Source organism: Sapajus apella, unplaced genomic scaffold (genome assembly GCF_009761245.1).
Source record: "Sapajus apella isolate SASKATOON/1434 unplaced genomic scaffold, GSC_monkey_1.0 scaffold181, whole genome shotgun sequence".
NCBI classification, from domain to species: domain Eukaryota; kingdom Metazoa; phylum Chordata; class Mammalia; order Primates; family Cebidae; genus Sapajus; species Sapajus apella.
The window spans coordinates 272,213-296,519 of record NW_022437121.1 but is presented as its reverse complement, the minus strand read 5'-3'; the positions used below and the strand labels follow the sequence as shown (position 1 = coordinate 296,519).

Here is a 24,307-nt window from a genome sequence, read left to right as displayed (position 1 = left end):
GGCTTCTGATGAGGCACTGCAGCCCTCTTCTTGAGGACGCCACTACCCTCACCATCATCAGCCTCTCCCTCCAACCTAGAGGGGCAGGCAGGCCACAGACCTGCCACTGGCACCCCTCCGACTGTGTTGCAATAAAAACAGGACATGCCCTCTATACCCAGGGGCGTGGGCTGGCGGGGAACAGAGGCATCCATACCCCCCGTCACATAGTTCTCAGACAGGCAGGATGAAATGGGTTTTGTCTGTGTGTTTGTTTGGTTTTTGAGATGGAGTCTCACCCTGTGGCCCAGGCTGGAGTGCAGTGGTAGAATCTCAGCTCACTTCAACCTCCACCTCCCAGGTTCAAGTAATTCTCCTGCCTCAGCCTCCCAAGTAGCTGGGATTACAGGCATCTGCCACCACGCCCAGCTAATTTTTGTATTTTTAGAAGAGACAGGATTTCACCATGTTGGCCAGGCTGGTCTTGAACTCCAGACCTCATGATCCCCCCACCTTGGCCTCCCAAAGTGCTGGGATTACAGGCACGAGCCACTATGCCCAGCCTAGGATGAAATGTCATCTATATGACAAGCAGCTTGGGCAGTGAACCCCACCTTTGTCAGAGTTCAGGACAGTCCATGGGATACAGGTCACTGTGACTGTGATGCACCAGTCTTCATGCCAGCGCTGAGTGAGCACTGAGACACACATGCCCAGCACCCAGCAGTGGCCCCATCCCCCAGCTGCTGGTCAGTACCAGCTGCCACTGCTGCACACCCTCTCTGCCAGGCAGCCTCATGCCATGCACTTTACGTGCAAATGATCTTGTCTGATCCTCACAAGCATCCTGTGAGGCAGGGATTAACACTGTCCCCATTTCACAGATGGGGAAACTGAGGCTCAAGAGTTCCAGGCCCATGCAAGGCCTGGTAAATAGTGAAGATGCCAGCCTGGTGGGGCTGACTGCAGAGTGCATGTGTAAGTGCTGGGCTCTGTCACAGCACTGGCCCCTGGCACATATGCTGCCAGGATTTTAAGATTGGGGCCCGCTTGCTGAGCCCCATTTACAACTGCCCCCTTCCCTGGGTTACTCCAGGTTTTAATTTGCAGCAATTAGTGAATCGAACTCATGTGGGGTCTTATTTGTATTTGCTTTTTAGTTTTTTGTGTTTTGGGGATTTGAGGTTTTAGTGTGCTCAGCGCGGTGTGTGTGCGCACAGATGTCAAGAACGGAGATTTGGGAGCGTCCACCCAGATTCCAGCGGCTCCAGCGGTGGGGAGCAGCATGAGGCCCGTGTCCCTGTGTGCCTGCCTCTCTGCTGACCCCTGCAAGGGTTGGGGAAGCGGCAGGCAAGGTGCCCTGGGGAAAGCGGGCTCTCAGCTGCTGCCAGCAGCCTCCAGGTCTGGGGAGTGAAGTGAGGAGGGGCCCAGAGCTGTCTCTAGCCCCACATTGCCTCTCCTGGGGTCCAGAGTGAACCCCTGTGCTACCTGAGGATTAGTGTCCGCCTCCAGAGGGCACCGGGCAGGATCCACGCTGGAGAGGGCTGGGGCGGGCGGAGCCAGGCATGGGGCGGGCCCACGGGTGGGCGGGGAAGGAGCGGGTCCTTCGGGGGGCGGGGCGGGCTCGGCCAACGAGAGCGCAGAGGCCGCGGCGAGGGCGCTCCCGGAACGCGCAGTGGCGAACGGCGAGTGCGGGAACTCGGCCCCAGAGGGGCGGTGCCTGTGCCAGGTCAGCCCCCGCGAGGGCGGGGCCGGGGCCGGGCTCTACGCGGAAGGACCGGTGCCCAGGTCACCCAGGAGCGCTCACCCCACCGGCACCCGTGCCCAGGCCCACCCCTGCGAAGGCAGGTACCCAAGCACACCCCGGCGAGGGCGGCCCCTGAGCCCCGAACCCCGAACTCCGGCGCAGCGCCGCTCCTCTGCCCAGTGATGTGCCCCTGACGCTCCTGCTGGGGCTGCCCTGCTCCCCACAGCCTTCCCGAGCCCCGGGACCGCTGCTCCAGGGCCCTCAGTGGGTCTCCCCGTCCTGCCCCACCGGCCCAGATGTGCAGTCAGGTGTTAATGTGGCAGATTTTGGGGAAGGCTTCGGCAGCCTCAGAATCCAGCACCCACCAGTTGGAGGCCGGGAGGGGAAGGGCGGGACAGACAGCACCCTGCTGTGGGAGGTGAGGCCGAGCTGCCTGGCCCGGGGAGCCTGCAAGGCTGAGCTGTCTCCCCTATGCACTCCAAGACCAATCCAGAAGCCCCTTGGAGCTCTGGCTGCTGGCCACAGAGGAAGGTACACCTTCCCTGAGAGCTGCGTTGGGGACAGGGCCACTGTAGGCCTAAGGAGGCCCCCCAGGCACAGGGACCCAAATCAATCCTCTGGCCGCAGAAGGCACTGATGTTTGGAGCTGCACACAGCCATCTCTCCGAGCCTCTGCCTCCCTCTACAAGTGGGGCATGGCGCCTTCCTGTGTCAGGCATCCGGGCACTGAGCCGGGCACTGAGCTGGGCACTGAGGCTGGCCCACCTGCAGGGGTAGGTGGAGCAGTGTGTCCCTGCCTCCCCTCCCATGGAGGCTCTGTGCCTGGAGACCAGCAGTTGTCCAAAGTAGAGAAGAGGGGCCACCTGACGGGTCCTCTAAGGTGCAGGTGGCAAGAGAGCCCCGCTGCGGGGATCCTCTCTTGCAGGCAAGCCCAGGCTGGTGCTGCCTGGGACCCAGTGACTCAGCACCCCCGCCCAGATCGACTGGACTTTTGGCCCCTGCTCCGTCAGCCTCCTGCTCGGATCTCTCCTGGGTCTTACTGCGGCGCCTGCCCAGGATGCAAGGAGCTTGGGCTCCCAGGGACCAGGGCGAGTCCCACAGCAGGATGGGCGCTCTGGACCGGCCCTTGGTCATCCTGCTCACCTATGTGCTGGCCACCATCGAGTTTACCTGCCTCTTCATGCAGTTCTCCATCCTGCCAGTGAGTAACATGCCCCAGCCCCTGCAGCCCCAGCCAAGGCTGCCCCGCTGTTCCTCCTACCTTCCATCTGGGCTGTGGCAGAGTGGGGGCTTCAAGCTGCCAGGGCCCCCCCTCCCCATGTTGGGACCCCATGCCACACTTAAGCTGAGTAAGTTAAGGGACCCAGGCCTCTGCCTCTGGACCCCTGTCAGCACATCCTGCATTCTGGCTGCAGTCCCAGCCCCCGGGAGAAGCCGTGGGGAGCCCCCCCCACTTCACTCCTGGGGCAGCACCTCCCATAGCCCTGCTAGCAGATAGCTCCTCCTGCCTCTCACCAGCAGCCTTTGCCCTCTGGAGTTCCTGCCCCAAGGGCTGTTCAGTCCTGTCTGGACTCTGGCAGGTCATCCCTCGAAGAGGCTCTCCCTGCCCCGCCGCCAGCTCAGGTCTGTCCCCTCCATCTTCCTGGGTCCTTGTCCGCTAAGTGGTCTGTGGTGGCAAACTGATCTCCAGCTTTTTCATGAAGGAGAGAGAATGCAGTCTTTTACTTCATTACTCTGTTGCCACAGGCGGAAACATTTCATCGGCAAATTCATGTTAGTCTGGTGTATCATTCAGCGGCCTGCGGCACAGTATGTGGCTCTGAAGCTGTGATGGCAATCATTAAGTCATCTTCACCAAGTCTGGAGAGGCTTGGGAACAAAGTCTCACATTGCCAAGAAGCGCAGGCAGAGTCGGGGCCAACCTAAGGCCTTTCGATGTTTGCTTCTGGGAAGCCCGGCCCTCCTCCTCTGAGCCCTCAGAGCCTGGACCTGGGCATCTAGGTGGGAGTGGGGATGGGCCTTGGCACCATTCCGGGCCTGGCAGAGGCTTCCAGCCCAATAATGAGCATAAGGATCCCTCTCCGCCGTGCCTCGGAGCCCAGCCCACACCCACTAAATGGCCTGGGTCAGGCCCTGAATCTCCTCCTTAGCAGTGAGGAAGGCTGGGCGGGAGCCCTGGTTTTCTCATCATAAAATGCGTCATAACAGTCCCTACCTGTCGGGTGGTGTGGGCAAGAGTGAGAATTCACAGCCCTTCCACCAGCCGGGCACAGAGCACAGGTGGAGTGGCTTCGGCCTGCCACCCATGCTCACGGGGAGGGGCGTGTATTCATTCAGTAACTCGCACTGGGTGCCCAGGAGCTGACCCTGATGTCAGAGCCTGCAATACTACAGAGTGTAAAGTCCCCAGCAACCCACACCCTGGTGCTGAGCAAGATGACAATCAACAGCAAACACACAGGGACTGCAGTGGGAAGGGGGTGGGGTTGTCCGCATGGAGAAGGCAACCTTGGAGCAGGGCTTGAAGGAAGCAAGAGAGGCCCGGGGCAGTGGGGTGGCCAGAGTGGCTGGAGTGGACAGGCTGAGGCCAGAATGGGACCACACTCCACCTGCTGCTGAAAGGACTCGGCTGGGGATGGCTGCGGGGAGGTGAGAGGTGGCTGGAGTTGGCAGGTGTGGTCGAGGGATTGCAAGGGGTGTGAGAGGAAGCAGGCTCGGGAGCCCTGAAGAGTTGGGCTTGAGTACCCAGGAAGGAGACATGGACAGGAGGAGAGGCAGTCTTTGGGGAAAGACGGGAGCCCAGCTGGGGATGGGTTGAGTCAGACGATTGTAGTGGAGGGCGGAACGAAGCTGACACAAGGCAGTTCAGCACAGAGGCTCCGGGACCCTGCAGCTTGGAGGTGGTCGTGGGTGGGCCCCCCGGAGGGCAGGGAGACTGAGGTCGGATGAGCCAGGGGAACTGGCAGTGGTGGCCGAGGTGGGGCAGGGGACCCAGCACAACTCAGAGCAGCAGACCATCAGGGAGGAGGGAGGAGGCCACCAAGACGGTTGTCACTCCAGTGGGAGGTGTGCCAAAGCAGGCCACTGGAGGCAGCAGCGTGGGTCAGCGGGGACTTCGGGGAGGGGGAGGCAGTGGGAGGCAGGGGCCTGCTCCCAGGGCTGGGAGAGAAGGAGAGATGGAATGAGAGGGGGCTGCAGGGCGGCAGCTGCTCAGAGCTCTGCCAGGGAATATGTGGGAGTCGCTGTAGGGAGGATCAAGAAAAGGCAGGAGAAGTAACAGGGGTGTGATTGCTCCAGTGGGCAACCCCTCCCAGAAGGGGACTGTGCAGAGAAACTGGGACAGAGGAGCACTGGGAGGAAAAGGCAGGATGTGACTCGGGCAGGATGACGTGGAAGGCTGGGACAGGTGGGCAGGCATGGGATGAGGAGCCCAGCACCCTCCCATTAGCAGCGGGATGCGGGGGGAAGGGAGGGATGGAGGAGGCAGAGGTTTCCTAGGGGAATGTGGGAGGATTGTCAGGTGAAGCTCACACACAGAAGAGACCTGGCAGATGGGGGCTTCCCCAGCCTGGAGGGAGCAGGGGTGGAGCTGAAGGAAGGAGCCTGGGGTTGGGGGAGGGAGGGGTTGCTGACTGCTCTTGGGACTGAAGGGCACTAGAGAGAATCTGTGTGGACCAAGGGGGACAGAGGAGAGAAGGGGAGTGGGACCCCAAGACTGAGCTTAGGGAAAGGTCCAGCGTATAAGGGGGGCAGTGTACTAGCATCTGGGGCTGCCGTAACAAAGCATCCAAAGCCGGGGGTCTTGGAGCCACGGAAACTTGTCTCACAGTTCAGGGGGCCAGAAGTCTGAGGTCAAAGCTCCCTCTGAAACCCACAGGGGAGGGTCCCGCCCACCTCTTCCTGCCCCTGGGAGCCCAGACATCCCTTGGCTTGTGGCCTCATCACCCCGTCTCTCCATGGGTTTTCCCAACGTCATCTCTCAGAGTGTGTCTGTCCCCAATTCCCCTTCCACTGAGGACACCGGTCACGTTAGATCAGGGCCCTCCGTCATGTCCTTGCTGTAACCTATTAACTCTGGAAGACTTCTATTTCCTTAGAGAGTCGCATTCTGAGGTTCTGGGGGTTAAGACATATGAACTTGGGAGTGCACAATTAACCCATAGTGACATCACGGGAAGAGGAGGGTCAGGAACTCAGAGGCAGGCCGGGGGAGGAGCGGCTGTGGGGGCACCGAAGTCACAGAGAATGGGGACAGTGATAGGAGGGGTGTCCCTGGGAGGGATGCTGTCACGAGCCTACCCCTCCCGAGGGGCTGAGGGCTGGGGCCTCGCAGAGCAGACAGTGTCCTGCTGGGCAATGGGCCACGTCCTGGAGGTCACTCGGGGGCTTTGGGACAATCTCTTGCTGGCCAGGACAGTGCTGCTGGCTTCCCTACAAAGTTTTGAATGAATGAAGACAAAATGGTGGGCGTCAGGTGCCTCTCTGAGGTGTACCCCGTAGAGGGGAAGGACCCTAGAGACCACCGCGGGCTCCCGCCTAGGAGAGGAGAAGTAGGGTCCCTCGGGGAAGGGCCCCTCGACGTTCACACTGTGTAGTCAACAGAGCCCAGGCCCTCAGTTTCCTCCCCCCACTGCCCATCCGGGGACCCCAAATTCCAGGTCCTGCAGTCTTTCCCAGCCCCTCCCCACAGGCTCACCGTCAGTTCCCTCCTCCCCCACCCCCAGCCCATCCGGGGACCCCAGATTCCAGGTCCTGCGGTCTTTCCCAGCCGCTCCCCACAGGCTCACCGTCAGTTCCCTCCTCCCCCCACTGCCCATCCGGGGACCCCAAATTCCAGGTCCTGCAGTCTTTCCCAGCCCCTCCCCACAGGCTCACTGTCAGTTCCCTCCTCCCCCACCCCCAGCCCATCTGGGAACCCCAGATTCCCGGTCCTGCGGTCTTTCCCAGCCCCTCCCCACAGGCTCTCTCCTGTGTTTCAGTACCTGTCTCGGAATCTGGGCCTGGATTCTATTGCCTTCGGTTACCTGCAAACCATCTTCGGGGTGCTACAGCTGCTGTGTGGGCCGGTGTTTGGCAGGTACAGTGTGTGTGTGCAGGGGGCTCTCCCCACAATGACCGAGGTCCTCTCAGATGCCATGGCCGGGACCAGCCAGGCTCCCCGACCCCACACCAGACCCCACTGGGATAATGGCACTCCTGTGTCACAGCCTGACGGGAGTGCCGAAGAGCTTCGGCCCCTGGTAGGTTCTCTGGGTGTCCCACCCCGCACTTTCCACTAACCCTGGCCATAGCCAGAGAGAGAGTGTGATTGGTGAAACCTCATGGCTGTAAGCACTCAACCCATAGGCCTGCCAGGGCCAGGCAGGAGGGACTCTGGGGGCCCCACACACCCCGGGTCTCAGTGCTATGGGAACGCTAAGCTCTGGGCAGGACAAGGACATCCTCCCACAAGCCACATCGGACAGAGCAGCAAGGGACAGAGCAACCCCTTAGGTAGAAATGAGGCGGTTCCATAGGCCGCAGACCAGCAGCCGCTCTGGGACGGCTTCCGCTGGCCCGGATCAGGAGGGAGAAAGGAGTTGGGAAACACTGTCTGTAAAACGCAGGCCCGTCCCTTGGTCACCTGCGATTCTGACTTTTCTTTCTTTTCGTTTTTCTTTTCTTTTCTGAGATGGAGTTTCCCTCTTGTCACCCAGCTGGAGTGCAGTGGTGCAGTGGTGTGATCTCAGCTCACTGCAACCTCTGCCTCCCGGGTTCAAGCGACTCTCCTGACTCAGCCTCCCAAGTAGGTGGGATTACAGGCACCCACCACCATGCCTGGCTAATTTTTGCATAGACAGGGTTTCACCATGTTGGCCAGGCTGGTCTCGAACTGCTGACCTCAGGTTATCTACCCACCTGGGCCTCCCAAAGTGCTGGGATTACAGGCGTGAGCCACAGCACCCCGCCAGGATTCCATCATTTATTTTTACATGGAGTTGGTCTTTCCCGTCAGTCAGTCTCCCAGCTCAGTGAAGCTGTCTGCACACAGCCCCACTGGGACGCTGGGGAAACTGAGGCCCTGAGAGGAGGGAGGCCTCCCAGCAGCCACCCAGGTGCTCAGGCCATTCATCCCCATCCGCACTCCCGCCTCCTTGGTGAGCCCCTGGGCGAGGGGAAGGGGGACCCTGACTGCCTCCATGAGGGTCTGATCCGCCCTTCGGCCCCCAGGTTCGCAGACCAGCATGGGGCCCGGGCGGCGCTAACCCTCTCCTTCCTGGCGGCCTTGGTGCTCTACCTGCTCCTGGTAGCCGCCTCCAACCCAGCCTTGCCTGGGGTCTACCTGCTCTTCGCCTCTCGACTGCCCGGAGCACTCATGCACACGATGCCAGGTAGGCCTGGGGGCCAGGTGGGGCCGGGGCGGGGGCAACCTGTGAGGACCGGGCCACTGCTAGGGAGGTCGGCGTGCGGGTGGGGTCTGGCCCTAAGGGCTGGACAGGGCTGGGGGGCTATGTGGGCGTGGCTTGTGGAGGGGCAGGTGGGGGTGGAAGGGGTTGAGGGAGGTGGGTCGTGGTGAGGGGCCTAGCGAGGGCCTTTCACCACTCAGTCCCCCGTCCCCTCCCCAGTTGCCCAGATGGTCATCACCGACCTGTTGGCACCCGAGGAACGGCCTGAGGCCCTGGGCCGGCTCGGCCTCTGCTTCGGCGTTGGCGTCATCCTTGGCTCCCTGCTGGGTGGGACCCTGATCTCTGCGTATGGGTGAGTGGAGGGGCCGCGGTGGAGGCTTCGGGGTCAGGATGCTCTTGGCCCCCTCTCAACCTCGGTTTCCCCTTTTGCTCGTCTGGCAGGCTGGGCTGGGAACCGGGGGTGCAGGTGGCCACATGGCATGGCTGCAGGGATGCCTGGCCCCATGCAAGGCCTAGGCCTGACCTCCCGGGCTGGCCCTCAGTGGGTCTGCATGGTGTCCTATGCTGTCCGGGGTGCCACTGAAGCTGTCCGTGCACAGCCTCACTGGGACACTGGGGAAACTGAGGCCCTGAGGAGAGGGAAGCCTCCAGCAGCCTCCTGCTGGGGACTGGGATGCTACGGCAGCCGGGCTGAGCTGTTGGACGGTAGCCAGAGTGGTCAGTGGCCAGGAGGCCGGGGGGAGCATGGGCGTGGGGAGGCAGCGGGCTTCCCACTCACCTCCTGACAGTCCTTTGCCAGCTGTTTCTGGAGGCTGCGAGGGTGGCTGCACTCGAGAGGGTGCCCCAGGGAGGGGGGCTGCAGCTGGACTCTGGCAGGAGGATCCATGGATCTGCTGTCTCCTGCTGTCAGCTCTTCCTGACTCAGCTCTGACTCAGTTTCCTCAGCTCTGAAATGTAAATCCTGATAGGAGGGGCATGGTCCTGGGAGGGTAGATGAAGTCACAGCTGTGCCCCTCCCCCCCGCTTTGTATTCTACGCCCAGGGTCTTCCCAGGCCCTGACCCCCACCCTCTGCTGGCCTGTGAGTTTCTCTAAGTCTCCATCTGGCGTGGAGCCTTCCTGGCATCTGAACCCCCCACACACTCGGCATGAGGCCAGCACGTATGTGGACACCAGGCTCTCCAGCCCTGGATGAGCTGATGGCAGTTCCCAGGCCAGGCACCACCTAGGGGCTGCAGCCTGGGCTCCCCAGGACCTCGAGGCAAAACCCAACAATGGTGGAGGCAGCTGGGTGCTGGTGCAGCCCCAGCGCCGGGAGGGCACAGTGGCCTTGTTAGCACGCCTCCTCTGGAGGTCTCTAGGGCTGCACTGGGGGCCTTGCTTGAGGCCCTGAGCATTCTTCCAGCATTTTCATCAGAGGCTGGGCTTCGGACTGATGCTGTGAGCGGGAGGGCGGGGTGGGGTGAGCAGCTTGTCTGCTCACGGATGTTTTCTGAACGCCTAATTGGTGCCCCCAGGACTCTGTTCTAGAACTCGATGGCAAACAGCACAGGCTGAGTCCCTGGGCTGAAGTGAGTGTGATACGAATTCCCGTAACGTCAGCTGAGCTACCTGGAGCAGAAAGTCACAAAGCAGAACTAGAGGTTCAGTGGATGGGGTCACTAGGGACTGTCTGAGTAGGTGCCATCTGAGTCGAGGCCTGAAGCGGGTGGGAGAGGCGAAGAAGCCACGGTGCAGAGACCTGGGTGTGGAAGCCAGGAGGCCATGTGGCTGGAGGGAGGGAGGAGGGGCAGGCGCCAGGCCGGGGCACCCTGGGTGGCACAGCAGGGGTGAGATGGGGGGTGGACGCCCCTGCAGGGAGACCGGTAGGGCAGCCACTGTGCCAGCCGAGGTGGGGGAGGATGGTGGCCAGACCAGAGGTGACCATGGTGGGAGAGGGCAGAGGGCGGATTCTGGCTTGGCTTTGCCAATGGGCGGGATGTGGGGGTGAGCTCAAGATGGCAATGCTAAGGCCATGCCTGCCCCTGAGGCTGGTCCCGGGAGCCTGGCATCCTTGTGCAGAGGCCTGAGCAGCCTGGGGCGCCACTGGGATTTGGGTCTTGTTCAGGCCTATACAGGGTGCTTGTTGGGCGCTCAAGGGAGCTGCTGAGTGGGCACCCAAATAAGGGAGAGAAATGCGGCGCGTCTTCATGTGTGGAAGGCCTGGAGCTACTCACTGAGCACTCGTGTTTTGGGGCTGGGAGGTGAGGAGGGTGCACAGGGAGGATGAGGAGGGAGCACGTTCTGGGAGTCAAGGGCTGAGGGGTCCTTGGGGGGCAGGGACCCAGGCCTCTACTGCTGGTGGCCCAGGAAGGCATAGTGGCCCAGTGTCTGCAGCAGGGCAGCCATTCCCAGGTGCCGGTGCCAGCCGCAGGAGCCTCGTGCAATAGACAGGTCCAGGGAAACAAGGAGACAGGAGAAGGGTCTGGGAGTTGAGCTATAAACAGGGCATAGGAGGGTCCCGGGGGGCTTTGCTCAGGGTGGGAGGAGCCCTGAGGAGGCGCCCCAGGGAAAGGGAAGGGCTGACGTGGGAGCTGAGCACATGGCTGGTGGGGCGTCCCTGGAGGATGGGGCCCAGGACACCTGTGTGGGCAGCAGTGGCGGGATAGCAGCAATGGCTCCCCCTGAGGCCAGGAGGGTGGCAGTTGTGAGGCATGGGGAGCCCGGACCACCCAGGGCCTGTCTCTCGAGGGCGGCTGGGGTGAGGGGGTGTGAGGAGGGCACAGGAAGGAGCGCTGGGCCCTAGCAGGTGGCCGAGCTGGGCAGCTGTTCTCCCATGGTGCTGCCCACCCCGGGGACTCTGCCAGCTCGGGGCCCAGCCGCCTGTTGCTGTCTTCTTCCCGTCCTCACCTAGGAAATGGGCCCTTCCCCGCCCTCACTCTCCCACAGGGATGCTTGGAGGGTCCCAGCTGGTTCTCGCAGTGAGCCGGGGCCAGCACGCTAGAGCGGCTCAGCACGCTCACCTCCTGCAGGCCCGCCTCCCAGGCCACGGGTCCCTCCTGTCCCCACTGCTGACCGAGAGCACCACTCACATCCCTCTCCCTCCCTCCAGCCGCCAAGACAGCCTCTCCCCTACCCACACCTGCCAGCGCATTCCATCCACTTCCCTGCCTCATTCATCCCAGGATCTGAGGCACTTTACAACCTTGACGTTTCATCACCAGGCCAGCTGGGACAGTTCCTTTGATGGGTGGGGAAACTGAGGCCCGGGAGATGGTGAGACTACCTCCATAGAGCTCCCAGTCCCTGTCCAAGGCTCAGGCGGTGTGGGACTCCCTCAGGATCCTCACCACACCAAAGACACGGGGCACTGCATGGGCCTTGTGGGAAAGCTGGCTGCCCAGAGTGGTGGTGGGAGGGCTGTGGGGGTGACCTTGTGGCTGGAACTCTGCCTTTGTCCAACCCAGATGGGGAGAGGGAGGCCCACACCTCCTCTTCAGGGGCTCACCGAAGGCAGTGAGGCCAGTGCCAGCCAGACTACAAGGCCTGGTTCCCCATGGCAAGGGCCAGCCCCCTGGCCTCCTCAGTCTGGCAGCCCCCAGCCAGCTCTGGCTCCTGGCCTAGCCAGGGGCAGGAGCCTGGTGCAGCTGTGAACGCCCCCTCCTCACAGCCTTCCTGCCCTTCCTTGATGGAAACCAAGGCACGGCATACATGGGGTCTTCCTCCCTGCCCACCCACCTGTGTAGCCCATTCACCTGAAAGGCCTCAGTCCTGTCTCGTCCGCACCCACCTGGACAGCAGGTGGGAGGAGGAAGTGGACTTGGCACCCACAGGCTGTGGGGGCGGGCACTTGTATAACTGGTTTGGGCCCAGCCTCTGGAGCCCAGGGCTGAAAGACCAGGCTGGCCTGGGGAGGGACCCGAGAACTGAGTCACCGCGCACACGCTGGGCGGGGGGTGGCTCTGTGACTCATGTTCTGAGCCCAGACCCTCACAGCCTGGGGAGGGATGGCGAGAGCCATCGAGTCCTCCCTGCATCAAACAGCAGGGAACCCTGCAGGGTTTGCCTTCTCCGGGTGGACAGGCGGCCACCAGGGCAATGCCCATGCCATGGGGGTGCCAGTACCCAGCCAAGAAGAAACGAGGAGCCAGGGGCGCTGGAGCTCAGAGAAGCAGGACGAGGTGGGAAGGGAGGGGGGCAGCGCCCCACATGACCCGGGGCACCCTGAGTGCTGAGCAGAAGCTGAGGGGTACAGGGGTGTCTGTAACACGGCACCTGCTGTGCAGGGGAGGCAGGGGCTGGCAGGCAGTGGAGAGGGCAGCAGGATGTGGGGGACCCGGGCCTGCCCCCACCCCAGTTGGGTGGAGCTAGGGCTGTGGAGGGACATAGAAGAGCCAGAGAGGCAGGAGCCCCCAGGGCCAGAGAGGCACTCAGCCGCTGCCTTGTCCAAGTGCTTCCCAGGGCCCAGGACACTCTGGCTCTTTCTGTTCTTTCCCCGGCAGGGAGGGAGCAGGCCCCGCTGAGATGGTCCCAGCCCTGCTGTCCCTCAGAACAGCCTGGGGAGCATCGGGCTGAGCTGGCCAGGCCTCCTGCTGGCCCTGAGTCACTGCAGTCCCAGAGCCCATTTGGGGAAGGAGGAGCTTGTGGCTTGGCTGGAGGGCTGTGTGTTTGGGGAGTGGGGACCAGGTACTGGGAGACACGAGGGCTGGGAGGGGTCAGGCCAAAGCGGCCTCTAGGATCTTCTGGGGCACCCTGGAAGCCAGAAGGCAGCTGAGCTCAGCATGTCCCTGCAAGATTCTTGTTTTCAGACATGGTTCTAACTACAGCGTCGTGGGGCAGGCGGGGGTGACTTCTCCCAGCCCTGGGCTGGATGTCAGGGATGCTCTGGGCATCCCCTGCCTCATCCTCTTGTGACCTAGGGGTCCCATGAAGCTAGGTCCCAGCTGACCCAACCTTGGCCCCTCCTGTGGGTTCGCTCCCAGCAGCGGTATGACCTGGGCACCTGCTGTCACCTCTCGGAGCCTCAGAGCAAAGTGAGGCTAGATGAGGTTTGTCACTGGAGACTGTACAGGAGCGAGACCAGCAGAAGTTCCTGGAGACGTGGCTGAAAGGCAGCTCCACTCACTGCTGTCTGGGCAGCCTCAGGTGTGGGCTGCGGTTGGTGGGCAGCATGCAGGCTGGCTGGGTCCTGCATGTCCAGAGGGGCCCCAGGACAGGGGGTGAGCGGCAGGGCGGCTGCCAGCCCCGCTCTCATTTGCATAAGAGGAAATGAGGTTGCCCAGCAGGTGAGCTGAGGGGGAGGGGACAAAGACCAGTTAAGCTGTCGCCACCTTCCTGGTAGTGGCTCCATTGATAAAAGTGTCGGGTGCGCCCCTGGAAACCAGCGTGCCCCTGCATCTGGGCAGGTCAGGGTGAGGTTGGGGGTGCTGAGCGGAAGGGGCTGACTGCACTGTGCGAATGGAACCTTGATTCAATGGTCCTGGGGGATGGCCAGGCTGTGGGGGCCGGGGAGGTGTGCAGAGGCCCCAGGGCTGAGGCCGGAGTGCCCGATGTCCTTCCCACTCTTGGCAGTTCATGTGGGGGGAGCGGGAGAGAGCCCTGACTGGGGAAGGACAGCACAAGTCTCCCCCAGCAGCCATCTGTGGCCACTGGCACGGTTGCGGGCCCTGACTCCCTTCTGGGGCCCTCCAGGGCTCCCCAGCCCCAGGCTCTCCTGTTGCCCACAGCAGCACTGGCCTTGGGTTCTCCCACCACCACTCAAGGGCCTGGCTCTCTGCCTCCACACCTTCCTTGTCACCAGCCTCCCAAAATAGCCATTGAAGTGGCGCCTCTGTTCCTGTGCACTTCTGGGGCATCTGGCAAAGAAGGCAAGTTTTGCCCCTGCCCAGCCAGACCGTGAGCTGTGACATGCAGGCCTCTGAGGCCAGGGTCCCAAAGAGAGGGTCCTTCTCTCTGGTGCTGGCCACAGGAGCCAGGCGTCCCTCCCACACCACACATCCGTGCCTGCTGGCTGCAGGGACAAGCTGTGGGGCCAGTGCCCAGCCCTGTCCTTTCCCTGACATTTTCCCAAAGGAAGGGCCCAATGCTGTGGAAACCCAGCGGCCAGAAAGCCCGTGTCTGGCACCCTGGGGCCACGGGTGCTGGGCAGGGTGGATGTGTGCTGGCACCCCCACCCCCACCCATGTGAGCTTAGGGGTCCTGCCTGAGAAATGAGAGCTGGCCAATGCCCAGACTCTGTACCCAGAGGTGGCCCACTGGCTGTCCTAGTCAGTGCGGCACCACGTCCCTTCCTTGCTCTGGCAAATGGGTACATGTAAGTGCATGTATACAAGTTTGCACGTGTGTGTGCGTGTGCGTATGTGCGTGCGTGTGCACGTGTGTGCATGTGTGCGTGTGTGTGCGCGTGTGTATGTGTGCGTGTGCATGAGCGTGTGTGCACGTGTGTGCGTGTGTGTGTGTGTGCAATGTGGCTGTGGTGAGGAGGGGTGGAGAAAAGGTCTTTCTTTGAACTTGGTGGGGACACACTGGTCTGTGGCTGGCCGTGATTTCAGGTGCAAGGGCCCCTTCCAGGACCCTGACTCCTACTCATGTCTGCGCCCTGAGGCCCTGACCAGGGTGGACTTGGGGGCTCTGCTGAGGTCGGGGCAGGACCTGTGCTGTCTGCGTGAACAGCTCACATGTTTGCCCCATCATCTAATGATCACTGTGGTCTCAGTGCAGGGTCCAACCTCAGCCCACCTGCCTCAGGGACCAGTCTAGCAGCTGGTAAAGTGAGTCTTTCTCAGATGGCATGCTGTATGGGAAGGAGGGCTGGGGCCTCACCAAGAAGGGCCCTTGCAGACTGTTTAGGAGTTTGCTCAGCTGCTTCGAGGGAGGCTGTGGTGGTCAGGCCTGGAGGCCTTACAGCCAGGCTCAGTGGGAAGCCCCCAGTGTCCTCCTGCCTCTCCCTGAGGGGAGGTGGCTGGCTCAGCCCCCAGGAGGCAATGGTAACAGAACAGCCCACTCCAGGCGACTGTGTTTCCAGGTGACAAGTCCTGCTGGTTCCTTCCAGGGGAATCCCAGGCTGAGTTTCCAGGTGGGGACTCATGGCAGAGAAGCTGACAGGAGAGCCAGAGTCACAGGCCTTGGTGGTGGCCCGGCAGGTGGGAAGGTGGCAGAGCAGCCTGAGGGGCAGATCCGGGGCTTTGCGAGTCTCTGGAATGAACCCTGGCCCAAAGCCCTCTTCAAGCCCAGCATGCTGCACCCACTCTAGAAAGTGGGGAGGGGTCCTGCCAGGAGGGGAGGCAGTTTCTGAGGGCCCGCTAAGTGCCAGGCCTGCCCTTGCCCCCACTGGGGAGGCAGCATGACCATCCCCATAACACAGCACGGGCGCCCAGGTCTCGGAGAGTCCCTCCCAGGGACACGCATGCCAGGCTTGCCCTTTGGAGCCTCTCCTGACATTGACCAGTGTGGGAGCTGCTGTTCCTGGGAGGATGTGCTGCCTACCCCAGGTGCCCACCAGCCTGGCTGCCACACCTGGCACCCACAGGGGCTGCCAGGGCCTGGGTGCCATGGCGAGGGCCATGGATGGTGAATGCTTCACCGGTTCCTTCATCCATCACTGAGTAAATGTCCTCTGAGGGTCCTGGTCCCCAGTCTTTAGGTCACAGACTGTGGGGACGTGAGAGGTCAGGCTTGAACCGCTTTCAGCCGTTGGAGGCGCAGGTCGGGGGAAGAGGCGGGCACCTGGGCCCTGGGACCCTCGCCCTGTGCAGCCGATGCTGTTGCCCGCAGGATTCAGTGCCCAGCCATCCTGGCTGCCCTGGCCACCCTCCTGGGAGCTGTCCTCAGCTTCACCTGCATCCCCACCAGCACCAAAGGGGCCAGAACAGACGCCCAAGCTCCACCACCAGGTAAGCCCCATCAGGTACAGCCTGCCTGGATGCTGGGGCAATGGGAGGCATTGGCTAGGCCCATGTGCTCCAGCCAAGGGGCACGGGGCAGGAGGGGGAATCTGGGGGCTGCTTGTACCCTCCTGCCTTCCTTGAACCCCTCCCAGCTGCCGACTTCATAGGAGCCAAGTGAGGTGTAGTTGTGAAAAGGTGGAAGTGAGGGTCAGACAGGCGGGGAGACCCAGATGAGGAGGCGCTAGGAGGGGAGGCCCAGAGAGGGCTGGAGAGGACCAGGAGGGACCCCCACCACGATGGGTGGGCCAGCAAGGCTCCCGAGGCTCCAGATATCCAGGGAGACACGAGGATGCTCCCTGAGGCGCACTGATTGGTGGAGGGCAGAAGATGGTCAGGCGGATCCCAGGAGAGGAGGCCAGGGCTCCCCAGAGGAAGTCCCCTTAAGGGTGGCCCCCTGCTGAGCCTGGCCTCTGCACATGGGGCACATGGCAGGGCCCGTGCCTCTGTGCCCAGGGACTAACAGCCCAGCCTGGGATGGAGGAACCCACCTGGGGCCATCCTGGGATAGAGGGCTGTGATGGAATTAACCCAGAAGGTCCAGAGGAAGGGCTGGGTGGGGCTAGGGCTGTGGCGGGACATAGCAGAGCCAGAGAGGCAGGAGCCCCCAGGGCAATGGGCAGGGGGAATTCATAAACCCGCAGGGGACCCGCAGCACCACACTCAGAGGTGTCCAATGGACCAGGGCATGGTGGTGACTTGTGAGCACAGAGTGGCATGGCATTGCCATTGTCTTCTCTGGGCTGCTGGCCAGGTCACGCTCTGCCCTAGGCCCCAGGCCAGGACCTTACAGGAAGCAGCTGCTGGTCCCTTGTTCAGGGGCTCCGTGCACAGAGGATGTTTTTCCTGAGTGCCTCTGGGGATTCGGGGGGCCCTAGGCACGTGTGGAAGTGTGCTGAGTGGTGGTGCCCACCTCGGGGCTGGGAGCATCACAGCTCTCACACCCACGAGCGAGCGGCACTGAAGCCAGGGGAGAAAGATGCACCCTGGCAGGCAGAACAGGAGCCTGGGAGCAGTAAGGCCTGCAGCCGGGCGAGGGGCGGGCATTGGGACGATGGTCTCCGCAGGCCTGACTGGCCTCTCCCTGCCAGGCAGCCCTCGGGCCAGCGTGTTTGACCTGAAGGCCATTGCCAGCCTGCTGCGGTTGCCAGACGTCCCAAGGATCTTTCTGGTCAAGGTGGCCTCCACCTTTCCCTCAGGTGAGTCTCAACTGCCACCCGCTGCGGCCAGAACCTGGCGGAGGTCCAGCTGCAGCCAGGGCCCAGCCCTTCCTCTGGCCTGTGCCCCGCAGGTCCACACAGAGGTGGTGCACAGGCAGGAGCGAGAGGAAGGCAGAAAGGGGTCTTTCCCACCTCCCTGCAGCCCCTCCACACCGTGAACCTGCAGATCCCAGGGCAGGGCACCTGGCTCCCCGCCTGTGGGAACCCGCCCTGGGATCCGCAGCACGCTCCTCAGCTCTCAGCCTCATACCCTGTGGCCCCACGTCCTCTCGGGACAGCCTGAGACGCAGGGAAGCAGGTATGAGTGTCAGCACCGCCTTCTGAAGCACGCCGGCCCAGGGACCCCACAGCAGACCTCGGGGTGTCACGGACCAGATAGAACAGAGAGCCATGGACAAGCCCAAGGGCAGCGCCGTCTCTCAGAAGCCCGGTCCAGGCTTCTCTAACTGGGATGCCAGGAAGCAGGGTGGGGAACGGCCCTCGACACTCTGACCGCCTCAGCCTCTGTCCCGCCCAGCACACCTAGGCAGCCTCTTTTGATTCTCAAAACTAGAGCCCAAGTCACTAACCTCAGGAACAGGAGCCTTTTTTTTGAGGCCACTGCTCAGGCTAGAGGACAGGGCGTGATCTCAGCTCGGTGCAGCCTCCACCCCCCAGGTTCAAGTGATCCTCCTGTCTCAGCCTCCGGAGCAGCTGGGACTACAGGTGTGCGCCGCCACCCTCAGTTCATTTAAATTTTGGTAGAGACAGGGTCTCACTATGTTTTCCAGGCTGGTCTCAAACTCCTGGGCTTAACCAATCCTCCCTCCTTGGCCTCCCAAAGTGCTAGGATTGCAGGTGTGACTTCGTGGGCTTTTATAACAGAGGCCCAGGGTGGGTCTTGGGGCCAAATCCTCTCACGTGGTCAGCCCTGGGTCCCCCCATTCCAGCGCCTTCCTGCTCACAGTCCAGAGCTTAGCAACCCCTTGGGAGCCACCTTCCACACCAGGGATCCGGCAGAATTCCAGGGAAGGGTCTCACTGGCCTGGCTGGCACCACAGGCCCCTCCCTGAACCAGGCACCGGCCAGGGCCCAGACCCCCTGATTGGTCCGGCTGCTGAGACAGGAGGGAAGCGGGCAAAGGCCAGGGTGCGATGGTGCTCACCCCTGCTCCCCTGCCCCGGCTCAGGGCTCTTCATGATCATGTTCTCCATCATCTCCATGGACTTCTTCCAGCTGGAGGCTGCCCAGGCTGGCTACCTCATGTCCTTCTTCGGGCTCCTCCAGATGGTGAGTGGCACACAGGGCCTGCTGGGGGCACGGCGGGGGTCTCCGGTGGGGCAGGCCTCTGAGAGTGGACGCTTCTCCTGGTGGAGGCTGAGGAGCCCTCGGCCTCCCATCCAGCACATGTCAGGGTCCACAGGGAACCAGGCCAGGGAGAAAGAGCCAGCTGCAGAGGTGAGCGCACTGTGAGGACAGTGGACTCGGGCCCCTGATGCAGCCGGCTGGGGTCTGTGGCAGCCCACCTGTCCACCAGCTGTGTGACCAGAGCAAGTCTCCCAAACGCTCCAAATTCACCCCATGAGGCCAAAGTGCCACCTCGCAGGGTCCTTGGCAGATGAGGTGACCTGACATGGCAAAGCACTTAGACCAGTGCAGGCCCCTGTGGAGGTTCCACAGGAGCAAGATGCCAGTGCTCAGAGGCCAGGCTGTCATTGTAGATTGCCCTGAAACCCAGGCAGCTCTGACGCGGCAGGGGTCCTGTCTGCCTGTCCCCCAGAACTGCTCAACTCCCGGGCCAGGGCGAGCCCCTTCCGCCACCAGCTCCTCTGGGCATCTGGACCAGACCCTGGGGTGGTGGGGACAGGTGATGGTGTGCGGCCACCCAGCATGGCTGCCTGACAGCCAGAGGGAGGAAGGGACTGTTCTGGGACTCGCCAGGGTGGGGGCGGGGCTCTGGGCCTCCCTGGAAGCCTGTGGCACCTCCAAGCCATCGGCTCTTCAGCCTCTGGGCCCAGGACTAGACTAGTGCTAAAACAGCCTCTCCTGGGAGGGACTGGACCCCACTGTGGGCAGCTAGGGCTTCTGCTCTGAGGGCCGGCGGGGGGCTGGCGCCACAGGGCCCCTTCCAAACAGGCTGTGCCCAGCTCACCGCAGGCAAGACCCTCATCAGACCCTGGCTGAAGCCTGCAGCCAGGATGGAAATGGCAGCCCCTGGCCTGTGTCGGGGGCACTTGGGCCTGGCATGGCTGCAGTGGGGACCCTGCCTGAGACAGACAGAGCTGGGTGGTGACTGATACCATGGAGACGCCCTCGCAGGAACTGGGCTGGTGAACTGCCCAGGGCCGGTGAAGGAGCAGGGTGAGGCCTGGGGACCCCGACAGGCAGAGCAGCGGGACAGGAGGCTGAGAGGGGAGGAGGGGCCCGCAGAGTAGCCCAGCCCCAAGTCCAGCCAGGGACAGGCTGTTCAGCTCCAGATTCAGATCAAAGCCTGCAGGGCTCCTAAGTTTAAGCTTTTTTAGACTTAATGGGCAAATGGAGCTCCTCTTAGGCACATTGCACGGAGTGAAATTTGCCAGCTCCTCCTTTAAAAAACTTAAAATCCCAAAACACCCTAAGATAAAGCAAGTATGAAAGTAAGATCTTTAAGCCATTTGTGGTTCGGGTTGGAAGCAGCTTCTGCTCTGCCTGGCAGGATGTGGGGAGAGTGGCTGGTCCCCTCCAGAGGTTCTGCGGGCTGGGCCTGCCCTGCAGGTGGATACTGAGCCCAGGGAACCTCCAGCGGGGCCACACCTACATTCCAGGCACGTTGGCCCAGCACTCCCTGCTCGGTGAAGGAGCTGAGATGGCCAGATAGGCAGCCTTGCCCTGGCCTGGGAGCTGTCCACTGCCAAGCCTGGCCCACTGAGTCCGTCCCTGGGAGCAGCCTGCAGCTGAGCCTGTCCCACCAGGTCCATCCCTGGTGTCCCTGGTGTCCCTGGTGTGGGCCTTTCTTTCCTCCTTTGTGGAGAGGAGCCCTGTCTCTGCAGGGACCTCAGAGCTGTCCTGACATAGTCACTGCTGGCGGGGTGGGGAGAGACCCCAGGGGCTTGCAGATGCTGAGAGGCCTTCTCTGGAGAGGGACACCACAGGCCAGTCTGGAGGTCCCCTGCTGTTGGGGATGCCCACGGTCCAGGTGCCCCTCCCTCACCTCCCCCATCCCCACTAATACCCTCTCTGTCTGGTCTAGGTGACCCAGGGCCTGGTCATCGGGTGGCTGAGCAGCCACTTCTCAGAGGAGGCGCTGCTCCGTGCCAGCGTGCTGGTCTTCATCGTGGTGGGCCTGGCCATGGTGAGGGCTCCCCACTCTGGCCCACTCCCCTGACCCTCTCACTGGGGCAAGGCTACTTTGGACAGTGCCATCTGTGCTTAGCCTCCTGGTCCCCTCCACCCTCCACCCCGACCCAGGGTCAGCTCTTCAGCAGGGGCAGCAGCCAGGGTGGAGAGGGACCGGTAAGACCCTAGAGAGGAGCCTGGCCCCACTCAGCTCGGCCCCCACCTGCCCGTCCCAGGCCTCGATGTCCAGCATCTTCCACTTCTGCCTCCTGGTGCCCGGCTTGGTGTTGAGCCTCTGCACCCTCAACGTGGTCACCGACAGCATGCTGACCAAGGCAGTCTCCAGCTCGGACACGGGTGAGCTGCAGCCAGCTGGTGGACAGCCTCCTCCAGGAAGCCCTAGGAAAAGCCCAGTGGGGGTGGGATGGTCTAGGGGCCTAGGGTCCATGTGGGGTGGGTGGGGTGGGTGGGGTGAGTGGGGTGGGTGGGCTGGGGTACATATGTGGTGGGTGGGGTGGGGTGGGTGGGATGGGTGGGCTGGGGTCTGTGTGGGATGGGTAGGGTTGGAAGCTGGGGTCTGTGTGCGGTGAGTGAGGTGGGGGTCTGGGCTCTGTGTGGGGTGTGTGAAGTGGGTGGGTTGGGTGCCTGGGGTCTGTGTGGGTTGGGTGGGGTAGGGAGAGTGGAGGCCTTCCATCTGTGTGGGATGGGTAAGGTGGGGGGCCTGGGGCATGCATGAGACTCCTGCCCAACACCTAGCCCAGCTGGGGGCAGGCCGGGGGCCTGGGAGGGGCTGCCCAGAGGTGGCATTTGGCTTGGCTCTGAGAAGCACCTAAGGGCCTTGCCTGCCAGGCCCAGAAGCCCCAGCAACTCCTGGGCCCTCCCCCAGCACAGGGGGGTCACGCAAGTGCTCAGGAACTTCCTGAATGAATGAGTGAATGAATGAGTGAGTGAATGAATGCACAACATTAATTAAATCCAGAAAGTCCCTAGGCCACTTGGGGGACACTGGTCTGCCAGATATAGACCTCCCCGCCCCCACTTCGGATGTAGCTTTCTTTCTTGAAGCCTAAGAAAGCCCCCCATGCAGTCTGGGGATGCCCTGGTCCCAACAGTGCCCAGGCTCCTGCCCCACCCCAGGCACATGGGCACACACCGGCCAGTGCAGGGGGCTCCTGGGCGCTGACGGAGGTCACAGGTCTCAGGGAGTCCTTTGGAGGCCTGGAGGTTCTTCCAGGCCTCCCCAGCAGCAGAGCCAGAAAACTCAGGCCACAAGTCTGACCCTCCTTCCAGCTGCCTGTCTGGGAGGTGGCAGCCCAAGGTCTGGAGGTGCAGATGTCGGGGGGCTGCAAAGCATAGGCCTCTTCTCAGGGCTGCCTGGGAACCTTCAAGGCCTTCCGGGACTGTGACCTCATGGTGCAGGGGCTGGGCAGGCTGAGCCAGGAGGGCTTCCTGGAGGAGGTTGGGCCGAACTTTGGAGAGGCCAGGTGGAGGGCACAGGAGAGGAAGGCCTGGAGAGCTGAGGAAGAGGGCTCTGAATGCTGAAGGAGGCTGGGCCCAGGCCACTGGGCCACGTCATGCCCAGACACCACCGCTGGCCTGGAAGGAGCAAGCACCTGGTTCCCAGCAGCAGCCCGGAAGCCCACAGAAGGGGCAGGAACTGCACCCTGTGTCTGCAGGAGAGGCTGCTGTGAACGGTCCTCCACGCTGGGCCCTGAGCCCAGGTGGGGCCTGGCCAGCTTCTTATCACAGCTGACAGGCCGGAGAATTCCAACTCCAGGAGCCCTGGGCTCTGAAGCCCCTGGAGCCAGTGGCCCTCTGGGCACGGGACCAGAGGCAGAGAGTCCTCCCAGCTGGAGTCCTGGGGGATCCTCCTGCTTAGTGAGTGCTGCCCTCCATGTTGCCCAAGCGTTGACAACAGCCACGGATAGTGTCACATGTCTGTCCATGCTGGAGGTAGCTGGCCAGAGGGCTGTGGAGACAGAGTGTCAGGGACCGAGCTAGCTGCTGCGCAGGTGGGGGCTATCCGAGGGTCCTGGGAAGCGGCTCGGTCTTGCTGGGGCTGCAGAAGGGGCAGGTGGAGGGGTCCTGTGTGGGCTCCCGAAGCCCCTCCCTGGCTCCATTGGGGGAGTTCCATGGAATAGAAGGAGCTCTGTAGGATGGGGCTGCTGGAGGAAGGGCTGATGGCCAGGAGGGACTGTGGGGCCGGGGTGTTGTGCCCACTCTAAACCCAAGCCCCAGCAGTGTCTCAGGCCGGGCTCAGCCTCCCGACTTCATCACCAGCCCTCGGTGGTGGTGTGTACCCTGGGAAAGAGCCGCCCTGACACCCTGTGCAGGAGTTCCAGGCCCCAGGCGCAGATGCCATCTCCGTTGGCAGGCCTGGCAGGGCGGGGCCTGCTGCCCTGACCTGTGGCCCTGTTCCCAGGCTCCTCCTGCACTTAGAAACTTTCTGGAGCAGGGAAGGGACAGCCCAGTGCCCTGGGAAGCGCCCTGTGCTGCCTCCTGCACGGCTGAGTGGTCCTCAGGGAACAGGCACAGTGGGTAGAGAGAGCTGCGTTTGCTCCGGAGGCCGGGTGGGTGGCAGGGGGTGGGGGACGGGAGGTTCGAAACCAGCAGGTAGAAAGGCCCGAGGGCTGTTTTCGGGGGTATTTCACCAGACTGTGAAGGTGCGGACGGTGCCATGAGGTTGGAGGCCATGGTTGTGTCCAGGAGGTGGGCCACTGCCCCGGGAGCTGCCCAGGGCCTGACTCCCCCGACCCACCCTCCAGGGACCATGCTGGGCCTCTGCGCCTCTGTGCAGCCGCTGCTCCGAACCCTGGGACCCACCCTCGGTGGCCTCCTGTACCGCAGCTTTGGCGTCCCCATCTTTGGCCACGTGCAGATTGCAGTCAACACCCTTGTCCTCCTGCTCCTCTGGAGAAAGCCCATGCCCCAGAGGAAGGACAAAGTCCGGTGACCGCTGCCCAGACACAGACTGGCAATAAATTCCTAATAAACTCCTCCGACCTCTTCCAGCCTGGTTTCTGCAGGCTCACGCAGGCCTGCCTGCGTCCTCTGGGGAGGGATGCGGCTTCCAGACTGGAGGGCTTCCTAGAGGAGGGGGCCTACAGCTGGGCAAAGCTCTGGGGAGGACAGAACCACCCAAATTGGTTCCCAGTCATTAGTGTAGCCCCGAGCCTGCTCACAAAGGCACCCCCTGCTGCCACACAGACCCTCTTACTCACACCCCAAGCAGTGGGGAGCTCCTGTCCAACCCCCTGCTCACAGTGTGCCTGCCCAAGAGCAGAAACGGTTACTTAAAAAGATCAATCCCAGAACTTTGGGAAACTGAGGCAGGCGGATCTCGATCAAGAGATCGAGACCATCCTGGCCAACATGGTGAAACCCCATCCCTACTAAAAAAAAAAAAAAAAAAAAAAAAAAATTGCTGGGTATGGTGGCTTGAGCCTGTAGTCCCAGCTACTCAGAAGGCTGAGGCGGGGTAGAATCGCTTGAACCCTCGAGGCAGAGGTTGCAGTGAGCCGAGATTGCACCACTGTACTCCAGCCTGGCAGCAGAGCGAGACTCCATCTCAAAAAAAAAAAAATCAGGGAACTAAGGCCTTCCTAGATGGAAGGGAAATTGCCCTCACTCTGCTGGACAGCACAGCACATACCCAAACCTGATCCTTGAACTAACTGCACCAGGGACAGCCCAGCACACACCCAAATCCTGGTCCCAGAACTGCACCAGACACGCTGCCAGCCACCCGAACCCCAGAACT

The 24,307-nt window shown here is 62.4% G+C and overlaps 1 protein-coding gene across 2 annotated transcripts; it reads left to right on the top strand.

The window, feature by feature from the left end:
• Nucleotides 1-1,662: 1,662 nt before the first annotated feature.
• Nucleotides 1,663-23,549, top strand: SLC22A18 (solute carrier family 22 member 18). Of its 2 annotated transcripts, none has more exons than XM_032268406.1 (11): nt 1,663-1,827; nt 2,652-2,927; nt 6,706-6,803; nt 7,937-8,097; nt 8,332-8,464; nt 15,864-15,982; nt 17,125-17,232; nt 18,422-18,522; nt 20,462-20,563; nt 20,784-20,904; nt 23,313-23,549. In XM_032268406.1, the coding sequence occupies exons 2-11, from the start codon at nt 2,784-2,786 to the stop codon at nt 23,498-23,500; spliced, it is 1,275 nt and encodes a 424-aa protein (XP_032124297.1). In that variant the 5' UTR covers nt 1,663-1,827; nt 2,652-2,783; the 3' UTR covers nt 23,501-23,549. The 2 variants fall into 2 exon arrangements, with proteins under 2 accessions (XP_032124297.1, XP_032124296.1); XM_032268405.1 differs by lacking the exon at nt 1,663-1,827 and adding an exon at nt 1,999-2,257.
• The last annotated feature ends 758 nt before the right edge of the window (nt 23,550-24,307 follow it).